The following is a 19,293-nucleotide window of genomic DNA, read 5'->3' as shown; positions in this document are numbered from 1 at the left end:
TTGAGCTCGGAGTCCCTTTAAACTTTGACCACCCAGAGCAACAAGACCGGTAGCTGATTAATGGAAGAGGTAACACAGGCTGCACAGAGCAACTGCAGCTCTGGGGTCCGATAGCGCTACAAATAAGATGCAATGGTAGCACAGTGCGATGTTGCGCTGCCCTTGCGATAGCAAGCACTCAGACAGGTACAAGACAGGACTATAGATTGGAGTGTAACTAGACAAGTAAGACACAATGGCAGTGCAATGTTGCGCTGCCTTAGCGATAGCAAGCATTCAGACAGGTACAAGACAGGACTAGATTGGAGCGTAACTAGTAGCAACCACAGCTCACAGTCACATCCACAGAAGCAGAGCAAGCAGGCTAACAACAATCACCAGCAAGCATCCACACAGACAAAACTACAGGAAAGAACATAACTAATAGCAACCGCACCCTATAGTTATGTTCCCAGAACTAGAGTAGCAGGAATACTACCAGTCACCAACGTGGTGATGGTAGAATCCAAGCTATCAGGATAATGGACTTCACTGATCCACCGCGGATGCAGTGAACCTCCATCAGGCATGGAAACTAGGCAATAAACAATAATACAGAAAAATAATAAACGGCTCAACTAATGGATAAATATATATTAGCAAGTCTGCATATATATTTATCAAGAACTAGCTAAAGCACAAGTAATTAGGTTGCATTGAACTACAATAACAGAACTATACAGAGTAACACAGTGCCCAGCAGACCAGCATAGTGATCGCTATGATGGGCGAGGTCTAAAAGGGGAGATAAGACTTTTATGCCGGTATCGTCCAATGGATGAAAGCATGCAAATCTCCACACAGCTGAATGGTAATCATTCAATCCTGAGCTGGCTTGATTACCATTTGCTAGCTGGTTGTGAATGCAAAGGACTCCCATAGGAAATACATGCAATATTATGTAACAACATGCCTGCAGGAAATCCAGGGCTATCTACCCACAGCTCAGCTGTAGTAAGCAATTGGTGGAATGATGACAGCATCCTGAGCTGCCCAGAACTGCAGAGCAATTGCAAATGACAATGTGACTCATTGCGAATGCACAACCGAATGCAGGCAGACAAGCCAGAACTGTCCGTTTGCGGCTCCACCGCAACGGACAGAACACGCCACAGGAGAAATCCTTACAATCAGTTGGTAGGTAGACATACAAAAATGTAGGGGACAAAGTAGTGCACACAATCACCTTCAACAAAAAATACCTGGTTGAACAAAAATCCACCACCACGAGGCATGCACAGATGTGAACAATGTTGTGTTTGCGCTTATGTGTAAAAAAATTATTACTTTAGCCTATTTTACACTAGGAGAATTTCTTTGCACTGTGTTACCGTTTCTGAAGACAGGGTAACGCAACAGTGATGAAAGTCTATGGGGCCAAGTACAGCTGCGACACCCTGGAAGTTTCCGATCAGCCGCCGTCCCACTGCTAAGTCAACAGCGCCTTACCTTCAGACTTCCATGGCGACACAGAAAATGTAAAAATTTTTGTGGCAATGCGGCGTGCATGTGTGGAATGACAAAATTACGGCGGAGAAGCTGGGAATCCAAGTAATTTACTTCCTTGAATGTAGTTTTTTGCACTGCAGTGCGATGGGGCGCAGCATCGCACTGCAAATACAAGTGGCAGGTGTAAAAGACAGTAAAATAACATCCTTTCCAAAGGGGGTCATTTCAGGGCTGAGAGCATGGGGAATTCAGGTGTTAATTCACTCTGTACAAGGTGGAGACCTCAATAGGATTTTACTCTCAAATGGAACTTATGTGGATTTATAGGCTTAGCACATGATCGCCGCAGGGGATTAATATTTATTTTTCCTTTACGTGTTTCCAGTAAATAGAGGCCGTACTATAGTATACAATGGTATTATGTAAATGAGTATACAGTATGCTATACATGTAAATCTGGTTGGTGGAAATAGCCCAATACATGTGTACGCCATATGTATACACATATGTACCCAGAGAGTCATTCCATTTCATTGTATAATGTTGCTCAATGTGTACATAGATTTTTAATGGAAATATTGTGGCTTCTAGGTCTCTCTATGACCACAAGATGGCGCACATGCTATGTAAATCAGTGTGTCAATCTAAGATTGGCATGGGCCAGTATGGGAGCTCTTAAGCCAGCTGATTATGAACACAGTGAATTACATATGGAGAGATATACAATAAGATCAAGAGCCAGCTGATTATGAACACAGTGAATTACATATAGAGAGATCTACAATAAGATCAGACTGCTGAAACGTACTTTGTACACATTAAGAGTAAAACACATTCAGTATCCTCTATAATAAAATCCCTGTGTCCCTGCGTGTGCTATCTCTGGTCCATGCTTTTTGCTACTGCGCATGTGCTCAGCATGGACCCAGCCTCACAGAGACAGAAGGACGGGGCCAGGGAGGCGAGCGGGCGTGTGAGCGGGCAGACGAGTGTGCAGCGGGTGTGCGAGCATGCGCCGTAACATGCAGCAGGGACAAACAGACCCTAGAGTCCGTTTTTAAACGGGCTTGGGTCTACTAGTAACACTAGAAAACACAAATACCTAGTTTGGAAGGACTCACTGGACTGTAACATTGTTTTCCATGTTAACATTGTTTTTCCAATATAGTCTGGATCTGTGAGGGACTGCGAGGGCATGGGACAGCTAAAGGGGGCTGGTAGAAGCCCCAGGAGAGTAAAACCTAGAATGAGTTTGTGCTTTGGGGAACATGGCTAAATTTGTATAAGAGCTGACAATTTTTTTTCCTAGAACACAGATTTGTCCCTGTTGCCTGCCTTTATACAGATCATTTATGAGGCCGATCAGGAGGGTGTGTGGGGAAGTGGCTACCACATTCTTATATCAGGAACTATTAAATATACAAAATCCTGGAAGTTAATTACAGACTTGTTCTTGAAACTAGCAATGCAGGAAGAGTGGGAAAGTGGCCATACCCAGTGAGCAATGCTAGTTAGAAACTGGTATGCCTTAAGAACCAGTATAACAAGATGACTGCAGGTTCTCTCATTAGGGTCCATTCACATGTATACAAATGGAAATAGTCTTTATGGTGAAGCACTTTACTTGTTGTCACGCCTTGGCACTACCATAGTTTGCAATGTAATATTGCAGCTATGAGGCGATTAAGTGTTTAGATTCGGTATTATGGAAATGATGATCGAAGAGTGATGATAGGCAACTGTTGCAGTAGGAAGGTTAGTATTGGGCTTAGAAGGACAAAAGGTAGTCTTAGGCACAGCAGTAGTAAGCATAGCAGTTGGAAGGTTATTGATAAACATAACGGTAGCAGAAAGGTTAGTGTGAATTGTAGCAGTAGCTAGAGGGTTAGTGTTAGGTGTAACATGAGCATTAGTTTTAGGTGTAGCAGTAGGAGAGGTAGTGTTAAGTGTAGCAGGAGGATTAGTGTGAGAATATAGATTAGGATGGGCGTTTGATGTGAGCTTTACATTTTAAATACTATAATACCGGTAATATAAAAGGACAGATATTAATACTGCTTCAACTTACTCAGCTTCAACTCATGCTTAATTCAGTGTAGAAACTAAAATGTATGCTTTTATTGTAGATAGACCACTCACCTTCAGCACTTGAGTCTAGGGTAAAATCTTGGCTTTGAAGAATTGTTTCTATGACATCATCTGCATCAACACGGGTGGCATCTACTCGTTTCAATTGAGACTCAACTGAGTCTTGCTTAATTGGGACCCTATAAGAGAACACAGAGGCATAAAATGTAGGTGGTGTGATGACGACCATTGCCCTGATTCACTAAACTTCTATCTTAAGTTTTCTCATGGGTAAGGTTTTCATATGTCAACAAATTATGCATTTAAACCCCAAAGATACAAAAAAAAAAGGTTCTCAAACTTAAGCTTGATACTATTCTTTCATAAATTTTAGAGTTTTATTACTCTCTGGGTGACTAAAAGGTATTTTGTAGATAAAGGAGCACTCTGCTATCTTTGGAGGGCCCTAGACAGGGGGCCCTGTCAGAATCACGGTACACCTCTGATAGCATATACAGATATTTATGCACACACAAAACTCACAACAGGAAAATATGGCCTAGAAAAATTAAAGGTTTCCCCAGGCATAATGGTTCAACAACCTTCATCAGATTAAAAAGCACCTGTAGCCTGAGTGTTTCCATACCTGCTTAGTTTTTCAGAGGATGAGCCCTCTGCAATTTCCAGGCTGAAAGCAGCTACTTTGTTGCTGCCATCTTCACTTGGCTCAGGAATACTCCCAATTCCAGTGGAATTACTTCCCACGGATGTGTTCCTCCGATGGCTTAGCTCAGAGAGGCTGGAAGAGCGAGAGTGGCCTGTACTGTACCCTAGAAGAAAAATCTTCACATATTAAATGGTTGCCAGTCTAACTGATTATTATTTTATCAGCATAGGATATACAAATATACAGGCAAACACAAAGCAGATGGAAAATGTCAGCATGCAGCACCGAAGAATTGCAGGAATTTCATTATGTGTCTGTAATTCACCCATTATAATACAGCACAAGGAATGAACACTGGTAATAGAACTAAAGATGAACTAGAACACAAAACGTGTGATTTGCTCAAACTTTTTGACCTATTTTCTTGTCCATGTGGCTTCCAGGAATTGTATGTCAGGTTACATTCCTTATGAGATTTGCATTTTGAAATCACCCAGGTGCCTACATCTACTTCAACCTTCAAAATGTATTTTGTATGTTTTTCCGAAAAAAGTAAAAAAAAAAAATACTTTTCATGTTGGAGGGGGATTGCCATCAAGAAGACACAATATTGCATCTATACTTCCCTGAGGAAGGGCCTGTTCACATGTACGTCAAGCTCTGCTTGGTGCAGGAAGGGGATCCTAATGTTAAAGTTAGGATCCACCTCTACTTGTTAAAAAAAAGGATTTGCTTGCAGCGCAACACAATTGGAACTCTAAGAGGAACACAGTTCGAACTTGGCAAATATTCGTGGACTGGACGGGAAACTGTATGCCATATAAAGAATGAGTCCATTCTCGCTAGGCTAATTGCCGCATCCGCCCGTTTCAATTGCCGCTGTGACGTAATACTCGCATGTCCCGCTGCCGATTGGTCTTTCGTACACAGCCCGGTAGCTGGAATAAGCATGGGGATCTCCATTGGGCTGCAAAAGACGAATAGGAATCCTCAGCAATAGGGAGAATTTTCATTGGTTCATGATGGACCAATAAAAATTCTCCCCGTTGCTAGGGAGAATAGGCCTAATGCAACCTATGGAGAGCCCCATGCTCCTGCTGGCCTGAATAGGGACAGGTGAGTGGCGATGCGGATGGGTAGACGTGATCAATGCAGGACACGTGATTGAAGCAGACGGCTGCACTAGCAGACAATATCAATTGTTGCAAGCGGATGCAAAACAGATGGGAATGCATCTGCCTAGCAGATGTGCTTTTATTTTGCAACTGCTCCAGTGTGAACCGGCCCTAACAGGTGGATTTTGCTAAAATGCTCACATCTGGAGTTCCTGTCAGCAACATTATACTTTTTTTGTACCGGTGTTCCACATCTATTATCTTTGACATTACAGATTGTACAGCTGTCCTGCTGCTCATTTTCCTCTAATACATTTAGCCATAGAACCTGAACAAGCATGCAGATTAGTAGTGTCTGCCTTAAGTATGACTGGATTAGCCACATGCTTGTTTCAGGTGGTTAATTCAGACACTACTGCAGCCAGGCCGATCAGCAGGATGCCAGGCAACTTGTATTGTTTAAGGCTGCTTTCACAGTGGGACGTTACAGGCACACGTTAGAGCAGCCTGTAACGCAGCCCAACTCACAGTAATTAAAAATCAATGGGCTGTTCACAGTGCCCACATTGCGTTACAGTGTAACGCTGGACGTTCTATGAAAGTGCAGCATGCTGTGCGTTATAGGTTGTTTTACCTGTGTTAGACTGTTTGCACATGCTCAGTAAGGGGAGAGTCCGCTATTGTTCCTAGCCACATGGCTAATTAATATTCACTGCACTGTAGTGTTGTCCAGATCATGAACGATTCGGATCTTTGATCCAGATCTTTTTTGTGAGTTGAATCATCCGGATCATTACAATGAACGATTCGGTTCACAGTGGATGTCTGGAAGAAACAGGAACTGCAGCTTCTGTGCACAAGCACAATCTTCCTGCTGCATCTCTCCCTTCCCCATTAGCACCCTCAATGTGCCCTCATTCTCCTGCACCTCTCACTCTGCTGCACCCCTGCTTCCTGCTTCCCTAGTAAAATGATTCAAAGATTCGGTTCAAAGATCCGGATCTTTTCAATGATCAGATTCGAATCATCCGAATCATTGAAAAGGTCCTTCCCAGTATAGAACTAAATGGTGCACCAAGAGCCAAACGCAGCTCAATCTGACGTCCAACTTCAACACCACCATGCGTTGCGTTAGGGGCACGTTATGCGACCTTAAGGTCCCCTAAAACGCAACGTTTGGTGTGAAAGAGGCCTTAAAGAAAATAAATAGCCTCCATATCGCTTTTACTTCAGGTGTCCTTTAAACGGACACATAAATAAACTCAAAGGTCCATACATACTGGCATTTAATCCATCCTAGGAAAAGTATAACCATGTGATAAGAAAGTGAATGTCACAGAAATAAGGAAGGAAAGCAATTGCAAAATAGTATGATGAACTTTCAGCATGTCACATAAATAGCTAAAATCTTCATAATGAATCAGATGACAGGAAGAATGTTACGCAAAAGTTGACATTTGTACAATAAAACTGTACATTTTAATTGCCTGTAATATCACAGCCTTAGCCTACATATTAACCTGTGGACAAGCAATAGTGATGGATGCCATTTGGATTCTTGCCCGCTGCCAGGTCACACACAGGATAGTTTATTTTGGAGATCTGCAAGCACAGTGCTACTCAAAGATGTAAAGTAGGGTGTTGCTGGGAATACAAGCAAAACTAGACAAACCTCTCCTGACCGAAAGGCTTCATCACCAGCTGTGTGACTAAATAATGTATCCAAGATAAAATCATTTCCTACTGAAAAACTATTGGATGTAACCACTACAGGGCATTCATTATCATTTTCCAAGATAAACTGCTCTTCCCACTGCTTGTGTAAAGCTGTAAAATGTTATGCTAGGTACACACTATGAGATTTTTTAACAGATTTACTGTCAAATTGATTATTTCCAACATGTCCGATCTGATTTCCGATCGATCGGAAATCAGATCAGACATGTTGGAAATAATCAATCTGACAACGATCTGATTTCCGATCGATCCGAAATCAGATCGGACATGTTGGAAATAATCAATCTGACAGTAAATCTGCTAAAAAATCTCATAGTGTGTACCTAGTATTAAGCTCATTTCTCCTCCAATGCAGACATAACCCATTCCAGTGGTTAGACAAAACTTCACTTCCCACATTCTTCAGGATTACAATCAATTGGCTTTATTTTCAGAGGTCATCACGGTAAGCCCAGGCGACTGCACACAGAAAAGGTGTGGCAAGTTTAGGAATACACGATTGTTTACCTACTGGGATGGTAAATACTGTGGCAACTGTATGGTAAATAATTATGCCCCCCACTCTCAGATCAGAGCCTGGTGTCTACAGCCAACTATAGATACACAAAACAAAAATCCTGCAATTGAGCTTTAGTTATGAAAAACAGTCATAATGCTGGGTACACACTGAGATTTTCTGGGCGATTTACTGTCAGATCGATTATTTTCAACATGTCCGATTTGATTTCCGATAGATTTCCTATTAAAGTTAATGGAAATCGATTGGAAAGTAAATCGGCCAGAAAATCTCAGTGTACCCAGCATAACTCAGCACTATCTGATACTTGCTCACTGGCTGTAATTTGGATCCTGTCACTACATAAGGCCTCACATATCTGAGTTTGAACCACGCTGCATCCTTGTTGCAATAATCGCCACCACTAATTATACCTCCAATGTGAGAACCTCTTTAGGCCACAAAGTAACACAATATAGGGGGAATATAAAAACAGTAAATAGTATAATGAATGGAGTGAAAACCAGGGGCAATACTGAGAGGAACACTAAAATGAGATGTTGTAATGGTGAGGAGGGTACACATTACAGAAGATCGGACACTACTGGAAGCTACTGGAGAAAGGGTACAAAAGAGCTGGAACAAACTGGGTGGTCAGGAAACTAATAGCAGTTGTCATGATTCGCCACATCCACTTTTGGCCACGTGACCTGGAAATGACAGAGCTACTTGAACAGATGATAGATTAGAAACACATAATTTAACAAAAATCTATAAAAAAAAAAAAAAAAAAAAAAAAAAAAAAAAAAAGGCCCTGCACTATTGCACAAATAGACAAGTGCAAAATTGAAACCCTTCCTTGTCTCCAACCTGTCTTCAACAGATGTTGTATTTTTTGTGGAACCCTTCAAATACACCAACTGGTATCTAATGGAACAGCTGAAAGACACTTCAGGTAAATTATATATTAATGACTAACCTGAAAGCGTGGTTAAGTCTAGGACTAATAAGAAAGTAAGGACTATTAGAACAAGGAGACAGCAACAGGAGAACGTTGGGAAGGGAAAGAAATGGTTCTCTGTAAGAGAATTTGCTGTTTATTTACAATACAAGCCAACAACCTATGGAATAAAGTTTTAATATTTGTATTGTACAAAAAAGTTGGCTAATCCTCCATGATCAACAGTACTCTGTTTTCTGTTCTTGCAGTCTTCTACTTTTGCACCTCGCTAGCAGACACCTGGTGCTGCCTGCTGCAGACACAACCTGCTGCTAAAACAATCAGAAGTTCCATAGGTCAGGCATTTGAATTTCCCTATGGGGTTTCATACAAGTCCATGATGTGGACCAACAAACAATCCGTGGGAAAGTTCAAATAAGACCCCTGGCAAGAAATTCAATATTTGAATTTATAGTCAAGCATTCCTGTTGATCCAGTGAAATGACTGGTGATGTTTGGGGAGACTTTCATGCTCTTGTACTGGTTCCCTATTCACTTCAATGGAGGCATGCATGACTGTTTAAGCATTGGCCACTAGGAATGATCAATGAGATGCAAATAATTTCTTCTTGCATTTACATTTCATGTACATTATATGCAGCTTGAAATTGGACCAATCAGAATTACTTCCTGTCAATTTTTTTTAGTCCAAGCTGAATAACATTTAAATTAAATTTGAATGCAGGGAGAAATTATTTACATCTTATTGATTATTCCTATTGACAACATCTTAAAAAATAGACTTCTGGGTGCCTGCTGTCCCTCTCCTAGTGTTTATGTGACCATGGCACCAGTAAGGTGAGGGATTTGAATTAGTAGATCAAGGCGCAGGGAACATCCTTATAATTTATTTATGCTTTTATTGCAGCAGAAAAATGTATCTGGGCTGACAAAGGCTAATGCTTCATACACACTTGAGATAAAAGTCTTTGGAAAAGGCAAGATCACAGACCAATTTTACCCCCTTCCATGTAGTATGAGAGCCATACCTACACAGTCTATTCTATGGAGCTGAACTCCCCATCAGACAGAAATCTTTGCAAGATGCTGCACACAAAGATGCTGTACACACTCAAAAGATCATTATCTGCAAAATATCTGTTCCTGCAAAAGATCCATTCCTGCAAAATGCATTCATAGTCTATGAGATCTGCAGATCATCATACACACCTTGTTTAACAGACTTCATCTGCATATCTGGCAATCATCTGCAGATCTGAAAATCCATCCTGGTGGATCTGATCTGCAGATGATTGTTAAACAAGGTGTGTATGAGGATCTGCAGATATCAGACTATGAATGCATTTTGCAGGAGCGGATCTTTTGCAGGAACAGATCTTTTGCAGATAATGATCTTTTGAGTGTGTACGGGCATCTTTGTGTGCAGCATCCTGCAAAGATTTTATCTGACGGGGAGTTCACCTCCATAGAATAGACTATGTAGAGTAGGCTCTCATACTACATGGAAGGGGGTAAAATTGGTCTGTGATCTTGCCTTTTCCAAAGACTTTTATCTCAAGTGTGTATGAAGCATTACAATCTAAAGGAAGGAGGTAATGACACAATAGGGGGGATGAAACCGGACCTTTTTATTAGGACCTATCACTAAGTACAAAGAGGTATTACTTTTAAGTGAGCTCAACGTGTAAGTTATATGGACCCTGACATATTTATTTCCGTTTACGCAATACCAGAAGGTGCCGAGCAGAAGGGAGCTCTTTTTTGGTTATACAGGTGAAACTCGAAAAATTAGAATATTGTGCAAAAGCCCATTTATCTCAGTATTTTAACTTAAAAGGTGAAACGAATATATGAAATAGGAACCCTTTGCAGGTGTTTTGGATTAATTAGCTGATTAGAGTGACGCTTTGAGCTTAGAATATTGATCATTTTCACAATATTCTAATTGTCTGAGATTTTGATTTTGATGTTTTCATAAGCTATAACAGAAGGGTCACACTAGGTCCAGAAGCGTATTCGTGGCTCCGTTTTTCAAACCTGATCAAAACAGAAGCCACGGATAGCAATGTTAAAAATAGCAGCTGTCTTTACCCAAACAAAAACGGATCAGTCTGCGTTTAGAGGGACCCGTTTTCAAAACCTCAACGGAAGGTCCAGATCTGCTGCAATTTCACGGACTTGAGTCCCAGCCCTGCCTGTGGGTGAAAGACAAAGTTCAAAATGCTCAACCCCCTGAATTTCAAGCCAATGGGTGCAGGATCTGGAAAGCCAGGCCAAACCACAGGTATATACAGAAGGATGCGCAAGCCAGGCAGCGGTTGAAAAACGGTGGTATTCTTTATTCAAAAATTCCACATGACAGGTGCAATAAAATCACCCCTGCCTGTGGGTGAGGAGTGGGCTACCATGCTGTCGGGGGTAGCATTCAGGACGGGGGGTTGCAGCGGACGGCGGGGAGGGAGGTCATTGTCCCCCTCCCTCGCCAGCTAGTTTCTGCTTAAAATACTTTAAAATTCAATGTTATAAAGCAAGCAGCGAGCAGGGAACTTACTTCCTTGCGCTCCACCACTCACTGCGTCAATTCCTGTATGCCGCCCAATGAAGTACAGAGGGCGGCATTACAGGAAGTGACGCGAGGAGTAGTGAAACGCAAGGAAGTAAGTTCCCCGCTCGTTGCTTGCTTTATAACATTGATTTTTAAAGTATTTTAAGCAGAAACTAGCTGGAGGAGGAGTGGGGAAGGGGGGACCCAGGTGAGGTGGGAGGGGCAGCCCCCCTCCCCGCCGTCCGCTGTAATCCCCCACATCCTGGCTGCTACCCCTTACAGCATAGCGCCCCCCTACCCATGGCCAGGGTTACGTTTCCACGGACTGTTTGGGCCAGAACAGTTTGAGACGTGTTCGCATGTTTTCAAGCGACGCAAGCCCTTTTGCTCGCCACTTTCTGGTACAAACATTCTGCAGGGAAAAAATCGGTAATTGTAGAAATATATATATATTTATAAGAAAGAAGAAGAAAAAAAATAAAAAAAGGAGGTGGTGTGGAACTATGTTGAACTTTTGTTGTACCTAGAAATGGGTACACGAGTTTTGAAGTCCAGTTTATTCACACTTTAAGGGCTGGTTCACACGGACGCTTGGCAGGCGTTTACCGCCAGCTTCCTTAACTTGTCGTCAAATGCTCCCAATTCAAGTGAATGGAAGCGAATGTATCAGGCGGAGTGGATTGATTACCGGCGTTGGTGCGGATGTGGTGTTCCGATCCCGATTTTCATGCCCCCACGTGGGGAAAAAATGCAGGTCGCGATGGGAAGCCGCCTAAAGCCCGCACAAGCTCCCAAATGAGACGCCAGCAAAAGGGATGCCCCTGGAAGCCCGTCTGAGCCGGCCCTAAGGCTATCACATACTATTAGATCAGGTAAACAAACCACTAAACCTGGTATCATTCAATTGCCTACTTATCAGCTTGTACCAATTGAAAACCGATCAGAGATCAGCAAGAATATTCTGATATTGATCACACAGCAATAAGAAAATGTTGTCATTGACCCTATACTGTTCCTGTCTGCTCCATTAGATTAACTATGTACCAAAAAATGTTGTATCAATACGACTGAACATCAATAAATAAGAATTTCATTAATAGAGTTTCATTCAATTTAACATTTTTATTGAATTTAACATCTGATCTATTCAAAATGTATAATAGAGTGACAGCTTTTAAGAAAATTATTTAATGTATGAAAAGGTATAAATGCATAAAAAGGTAAAATTTTAGACATTACTACTGACTCTTTGCTATACAATGAGGTCCTTTATTTGATAATGGTTCTATTGTTACTAAGCAGGTTTACCAGTCTCAAATGTATAAAATTATTCTCTACTAGAGAGATAAGAAACTGTGCTATTTTTGTATCACTAAAAGTTATTGGTTTTGAGGGTTTATTTTACCAACAATGTTTACATAAGTACAGAAAAAATGCAAATACAGCCTCTCTCTATTTACACATTTCAGGTCATGACCTAGGTTCTTTTGTTTCAACAGGCTCTGTAAGTAGGCAAATATTAAAAAACGTTCATTTAACTCAAGTGTTTGTTATTGAGAGTCGTTCCACCCAAAATAAACAAACATTCTTTAAATTCCCCCATGCACCAAACAAAAGCCTTGTAACAAAAGCTATACATAGACCCACCTTAAAGAGGAACTCCAGCCTAAACAAACATACTGTCATTAAGTTACATTAGTTATGTTAATTAAAATAGATAGGTAATATAATCTCTTACCCACCCTGTTTTAAAAGACCGGCAAAGGTTTGTGATTTCATAAGCGCAGCCATCTTTTTGGTTGAAAGGAGGTGACAGGGAGCATGAGACACGGTTCCAACTGTCTGTGTGATGATCACCCCTCCCAGTTGCTAGGCAATGTGAACAACACAGGAACTCCCATGATGCTTTGCACAGCATCAGGGAAAAACCGCCTGGCAGTTTTCTTTGATGGGTGGAACTTCGCTAAAAATGCAGCTTAAAATGATGCTTTGGTAAGAAAAACAAAGTTCTGATGCTGTGAAACTGTTAAAGAAACACCAAGCCTTTTCAGTGCCGCTGAGTAGATTTTTAGTCCGGAGGTTCACTTTAACTATCGTTGATCAACTGTTCAGAAATATTTTAGGTAACGAGTGCTAAACAGACACACTGCTCACACGTAGCTGAGCAGCTTGAACTATTTAAGTGGTGGGGTCTGCAAGAAAGGTGTTTTGTTTTTTTACCAGTAGCCAACGAATTTCATTGTGCAGGTTGTTTTTGTTTTAAGTACAAAATCACAGATGGATTAGGGGATGGTTCCTGGTGGTTGTGTTTCAAACCGCCAAGGATCTGTAATTAGAAAGACCAGGAGCCCAATGGTGCAGTATCATTAGGTAAAGTTGGTGGGAGTAGAGTAGTGAAATAGACTCAAAAGGGTGGGTTGCACTCCTGCAACCACCGACAGAGCCTACAGGAAATCAACTGTTCCTATTCGATATCCCAGATAAGCTATGCAGGTACTAGTTGGTCGCTCTCAGATATTTGGGCACGTAGTCTAGCTTATGCTACTCCGAAGGGTTGGACTATAACTAATTCAGGCTTTATTTCCACTTGTGCGGTGCGAATCGCCGCGGTAAAAATTCGCATGCGGATGCGAATTTCGCATGTGGGTCTATGCAAATTTTCATGCGAACTTTCATGCGAATTTGCATGGATGACGATGTATGCAAATTTAACCATGGCAGTGCTGGTGTGCTTTTCCATTGTTTCTATGCAAATTCGCATGAAAATTCGCATACTCAAACCTCATGCGAATTTCCTATTAAATACATTGTATGCGATTCGCATAGCAGTATGCGGTATGCGAATTCTGATGGCTCTGCCATGCAAATTTTTTCTGCACAGAAAAACGCAAAGGAATCCTGACAAGTGGAAACAGTCCCATTCACTTGTATTGCTATGCGAATTACGCATGCGCATTCGCGATAGTGGAAATGGGCCCTCAATCTTACCTCCATCAATGAACAAACCACATGGGTAGAATCTTAATAATGCAAAAAAGATGTGTTTCACTGGTACTGGCACGTTTCCTCAGGTCAATAAAAAGTACCTAAGTCAGTAGCAGTCGCGAGTGTGGGCGCCTCTTTTACCTTCATTAAAATTCTACCTATGTGGTTTGTCCAACCCTTCGGGGTAGCATATGGTACACTATACTGTATATGTCCAAATATCTAAGGAGAGCAACCGACCAGTACCTGCGTAGTGAATCTGGGATACTGAACGGTAATTCTACCTATGTGGTTTGTTCATTGATGGAGGAAAGATGTAATTACTCCTTTACCTTATGACTTAACCTCCCCGGCGGTCAATTAACACCGCCAGGGAGCAGCGCAGCACAATTTTTTTTATTTATTTTTTTAAAATCATGTAGCTAGCCTAGCGCTAGCTACATGACAGCCATCCCCACACCCTCTCCGATCACCTCCGGTGATCAAGCCTGTCCAGAAATCCCGTTCTGAACGGGATTTCCATTAGGGCTTCCCCCGTCGCCATAGCGGGATGACGTCACGGGCTTACCGCCAGGGAGGTTGACCTCCCTAGCGTTCTGGACGAGCTAGGCTCGTCCAGAGACGCCGGAGGCCACCGCTCAGGCCCTGCTGGGCCGATTTGAATAATTTTTTTTTTGAAACCCGCAGCTAGCACTTTGCTAGCTGCGAGTCTCTCCGATCGCCGCCGATCCGCCGCGTAATAGGGCCCCCACAGACCCCGTACGCAGCCTGGCCAATCAGTGCCAGGCAGCGCTGAGGGGTGGATCGGGACTCCCTATGACGTCACGACGTCGATGACGTTATTCTGTTCGTCACCATGGCGACGGGGAACGCCCTGAAGGAAATCCCGTTCAGAACGGGATTTCCTGACGGCATAGGCGCCGGTGGAGATCGGAAGGGTGGGTGGGATTTTGCAGGGAGGGGGTATCATGTAGCTAGCGCTAGGCTAGCTACATGATTAAAAAAAAAATTGGTATAAAAAGTTAAGATATCTTTTGGGCGCTTCCTACAAGTTCTCAGACTTAAAATCACAGATGGCTCCTAAAAACGCAGCAACCCCACAGGAAGGCATTACAGTATAATCTCCTTATAGTAAACTCCAAGGGACCAGGAAAATTAGTTTACTATATCAGAAATTGTCCTATAAATGGCCCAGCATGCCTTGGTACATTTGCTGTACAAGCACTTACACATTTGGTGGACTACAGTTATACCTTAGGGCTGCATAGCCAGGCTGGAAAAATCACTGGTACAGTATGCTCTATTCAGAAATAATTACTGTATGCCTATGCCTGAGGGTTCACAACAATGGTCATGGCTGGCAATCAGCTACTCCAGTTAAGTATATGGAGTTTTGGGACACCTGGCAGCATGTGGGTTAAATCTGGCAAGATAAAGCAGTTGGAATTTTCCTTAATTTCTGTCAAAGCAATGACTGTTGCTGCAATACATCAGATAATCATTTAATAAATATGGCAATTTTTAGAGAGGCGATCAAATCGTAAGTGATGGAGAACTTTAGAACAAAGCCCCTAAATATTTCAAAAGAAAATCTAGCATATGTATGAAGCTCCAGCTTTTAGTAAGACTGGTGAGCTTATTTGGTCTATTGTATAAAGATAAGATCTGTACTGGAGAGCAGGCCTGATGCACCAATCATTGCAGAGCTATAGAAGCCGCCAACATAGATCTTCTTCCTAGTTGTCAGACACTGGACTCTTTTACACTATACACTGAGAAACTGATGCATTTTAACTTTCGAAGGCAGTGCATTGTAAAAAAAAACAAAAAAAACTTTCAGTTATAATGTGAACTGAACCATAGGAAAACCAGGACATGTCTTTGAAAATAAGTTGTCCTTTCAGTTATAACTGAGAGCAACTAATTAAGTGTTTAAAGTACCCCTGAACCCGGCCCCAATGTTTTTAATATCGTATTTGTTACTGATGCTGTGCGACTAGCACACAGCACCATCCTCCCACCTCCAGCTGCAGCGCCTTTCTGCCATCAAATATGGGTAGGCAGGAAGTGGCAGCTCTTCCTCGTCGGAAGGTTATAAGGGGAACTATAGCGGCAAGTGGAGGGGACTGAATTATGGATGGGAAGAGGGGAGGAAGAACTGCCACTTCCTCCCTGCCCATATTCAACGCTCTGCTCATTTGAAGATTAAGACTGAGCAAAACGGGGAATACAGGGGGTGCTGAAAGGGGGAGGATGGTGCACAGCACCAGTAACAAAAACAATATTAAAAGTATCGGGGACAAGTTTGGGGTTCGGGGTACTTTAAGAACCCTGATGCTGATACTCTGACTAGAATGCTATTCTTAAGCAAATACCTATGTACAAGGACTAACAGTAAGACAGTACGAAATTACAGCCAGAACATTGACTAAATAAAAAAAAAAAAAAAAAAAAATGAATTAGAGACTACCAGTAGCCACTTCACATGCTCCCTACAGTATGTTCACACTGTTAGGCCTGGTGCACACCAAAAACCGCTAGCAGATCCGCAAAATGCTAGCAGATTTTGAAACGCTTTTTCTTATTTTTCTGTAGCGTTTCAACTAGCGTTTTGCGGTTTTGTGTAGCGGTTTTGGTGTAGTAGATTTCATATATCGTTACAGTAAAGCTATTACTGAACAGCTTCTGTAACAACGCCAGCAAAACCGCTCTGAACAGGCGTTTTTCAGAGCGGTTTGCGTTTTTCCTATACTTAATATTGAGGCAGAAACGCATCCGCAATCCAAAAAATGCCTCACCCCGGGAGTATGAGTTTCAGCAAAACGCCTCCCGCTCTGGTGTGAACCACCCCATTGAGATACATTGACCAAGCGTATCCGCAGCCGGCTGCAGAAACGCTGAAAAAGCCGCTCGGTGTGCACCAGCCCTTACTTCTGTCCTGCAGCTGATTGCTCCTGCCTGTTATTATATTCTACATGCATGGGAGATGCCTTGCTGGTGATGGCACAATGTGCAGGATATGTAAGCCTGGAAATCTTTCACAGGCAAATCTTTTACAGGTGAGTTTTATTTCTGGACCAAACTGTATTGTTAAAGTGTACCCGAGTATGGAACCTGTGTCTTGGGTTCCATACATTCCAGGGGCTTCCTTAAAGTGGATCCGAGATGAACTTTTACTCATTGCATAATTGTGCTCCTTTCATATAGTTTATAGGGCATTCCTCAAGCCAAATACTTTTTTGTTTTAATACTCTAATTCCCTAAAAACTAAACAAACCTCGCCCACAGCTTTTAAGAGAGCCTTGGCATTTTCAGACAGTAGCAAGGGCTCATGGGAGCTCAGTCTGGGCAGGAGGAGGGGGAGGTATTACTAGCCAGAAATTTCAAAAGCAGAGGGGAGGAGGGAGGAGAAGAAGTGGGGAACAGGTTTGTTTTCACAGGCTGAGTGCTGAAGATGCAGATCAGCTTACCTGTGTGTAATGTTTACTAACAACATGGCTGCCCTCGTATCACAGGAAGAAATAATCTTCTATTGAAGCTATTTGCAGCTAGATTTGCTGTGTAAACTATCTAAACTTTAGATAAGATATACAGACAAGTTAATTGTTATAGTTTTTCATCTTGGATCCGCTTTAAGCCCCCTTAGGGCCACTTGTCCCTCGCCATCTCCCCAGGTGGCTCCGGTCCCTGGCAATTTGGCCCGAAAGCCTGGCCGAGCTGGGCTTCGTTGCGCATGCATGGCCCATCATGCTCCCGCCCCTGAGAGCAAATTGCAGTCTACATATGCTTAATTAAAGAGACTCCGTAACAAAAATTGCATCCTGTTTTTTATCATCCTACAAGTTCCAAAAGCTATTCTAATGTGTTCTGGCTTACTGCAGCACGTTCTACTATCACCATCTCTGTAATAAATCAACTTATCTCTCTCTTGTCAGACTTGTCAGCCTGTGTCTGGAAGGCTGCCAAGTTCTTCAGTGTTGTGGTTCTGTGATGCATCTCCCCCCTCCAGGACCCTCTCTGCACTATTTAGATTAGGGCAGCTTCTCTCTTCTCTCTTATCTTTTACAAGCTGGATAAATCCTCCCCTGAGCTGGCTGGGCTTTCACATACTGAGGAATTACATACAGGCAGAGCTGTCTGCACTCTGCAGGAAGAAACAGCCTGACACTTCAGTGGAAGATAGCTGCAGGGAGAAAGAAACACACAAATGATCTCTTGAGATTCAAAAGGAATGCTGTATACAGCCTGCTTGTGTATGGATGTATTTTCTATGTGTGGACATACTGTACATCAACCTACTTCCTGTTTTGGTGGCCATTTTGTTTGTTTATAAACAAACTTTTTAAAACTGTTTTTAACCACTTTTAATGCGGCGAGGAGCGGCGAAATTGTGACAGAGGGTAATAGGAGATGTCCCCTAACGCACTGGTATGTTTACTTTTGTGCGATTTTAACAATACAGATTCTCTTTAAGCTTGAATATCGTTTTCTATATTGATAAATAAACAATTTATATTTTTGCAATATTGATGTGGTTAACTAATTTTTTCTCATCAACTAGAGTGCGACATATACTGGCTTGGTAGTAGGTGGTGTTTGTAGATGCCCTGGGAGCAATTTGCACCTGCGCAGTACACTCTCAGGGACAAGGGCGCAACTGGTCAGGCTTTCGGGCTGAATTGTCGGAGACTGGAGCAACCCGGGGAGACAACGAGGGATGAGCAGCCCTAAGAGGGCTTAAGGAAGCCCCAGGTAAGTATGGAACCAGAGACGCTTCTAGTCTCAGGTTTCCTTTAAAGATCGAGTATAATTTAAAATACACTTTTTGCATTGCATTACCGTACAAATAAAAACAAAAGTACGCCAATGACAGTGCTCACAGTTTGAGGTTTTCTAGGCCGTGCATCCTAGGCCTGCATCTGTTTATTGATGTGACTGAAAAAAAAAAAAAAAAAAAAAAGGCTGCTCCTGCAGACAGGGATGGAGGTGTGTTTTGTTTTTTGTTTTTTTTTTTTTAAACAAGCAACAGAGGTATATTGTTCTGCATGAGAGAAATCTCAATCAACAGAATAGCTCCTTCTGTTGACTGGAAGATTAAAGGTCAGCAGATCCTAGCCCTGGATGATTGAAGATGAGACAGTGAGTAATTTAACCAGCCGTACTCACCAAGTCATTGCACATGGCTTTTGTACAGTTAGTCTTATAATAATAATAATAATTATGTCACCACAC

General features: G+C 42.2%; 1 protein-coding gene across 5 annotated transcripts in view; it reads right to left on the bottom strand.

Annotated features, from left to right (window-relative positions):
• Nucleotides 1-19,293, bottom strand: part of EEIG2 (EEIG family member 2) — an 88,469-nt gene that overhangs the window by 11,025 nt on the left and 58,151 nt on the right. For all 5 annotated transcript variants that reach the window (XM_068240049.1, XM_068240051.1, XM_068240053.1 and 2 more), the window contains exons 8-9: nt 4,202-4,385; nt 3,628-3,755 (exon numbers count right to left, since the gene is read on the bottom strand). In XM_068240049.1, the coding sequence (XP_068096150.1) occupies nt 3,628-3,755; nt 4,202-4,385 (312 nt within the window). The remainder of the gene's footprint in view (nt 1-3,627; nt 3,756-4,201; nt 4,386-19,293) is intronic.

The sequence above is a fragment of the Hyperolius riggenbachi genome, chromosome 6 (genome assembly GCF_040937935.1).
Source record: "Hyperolius riggenbachi isolate aHypRig1 chromosome 6, aHypRig1.pri, whole genome shotgun sequence".
In the NCBI taxonomy this organism is placed as follows: domain Eukaryota; kingdom Metazoa; phylum Chordata; class Amphibia; order Anura; family Hyperoliidae; genus Hyperolius; species Hyperolius riggenbachi.
This window is presented reverse-complemented; position numbering and strand designations above follow the sequence as displayed.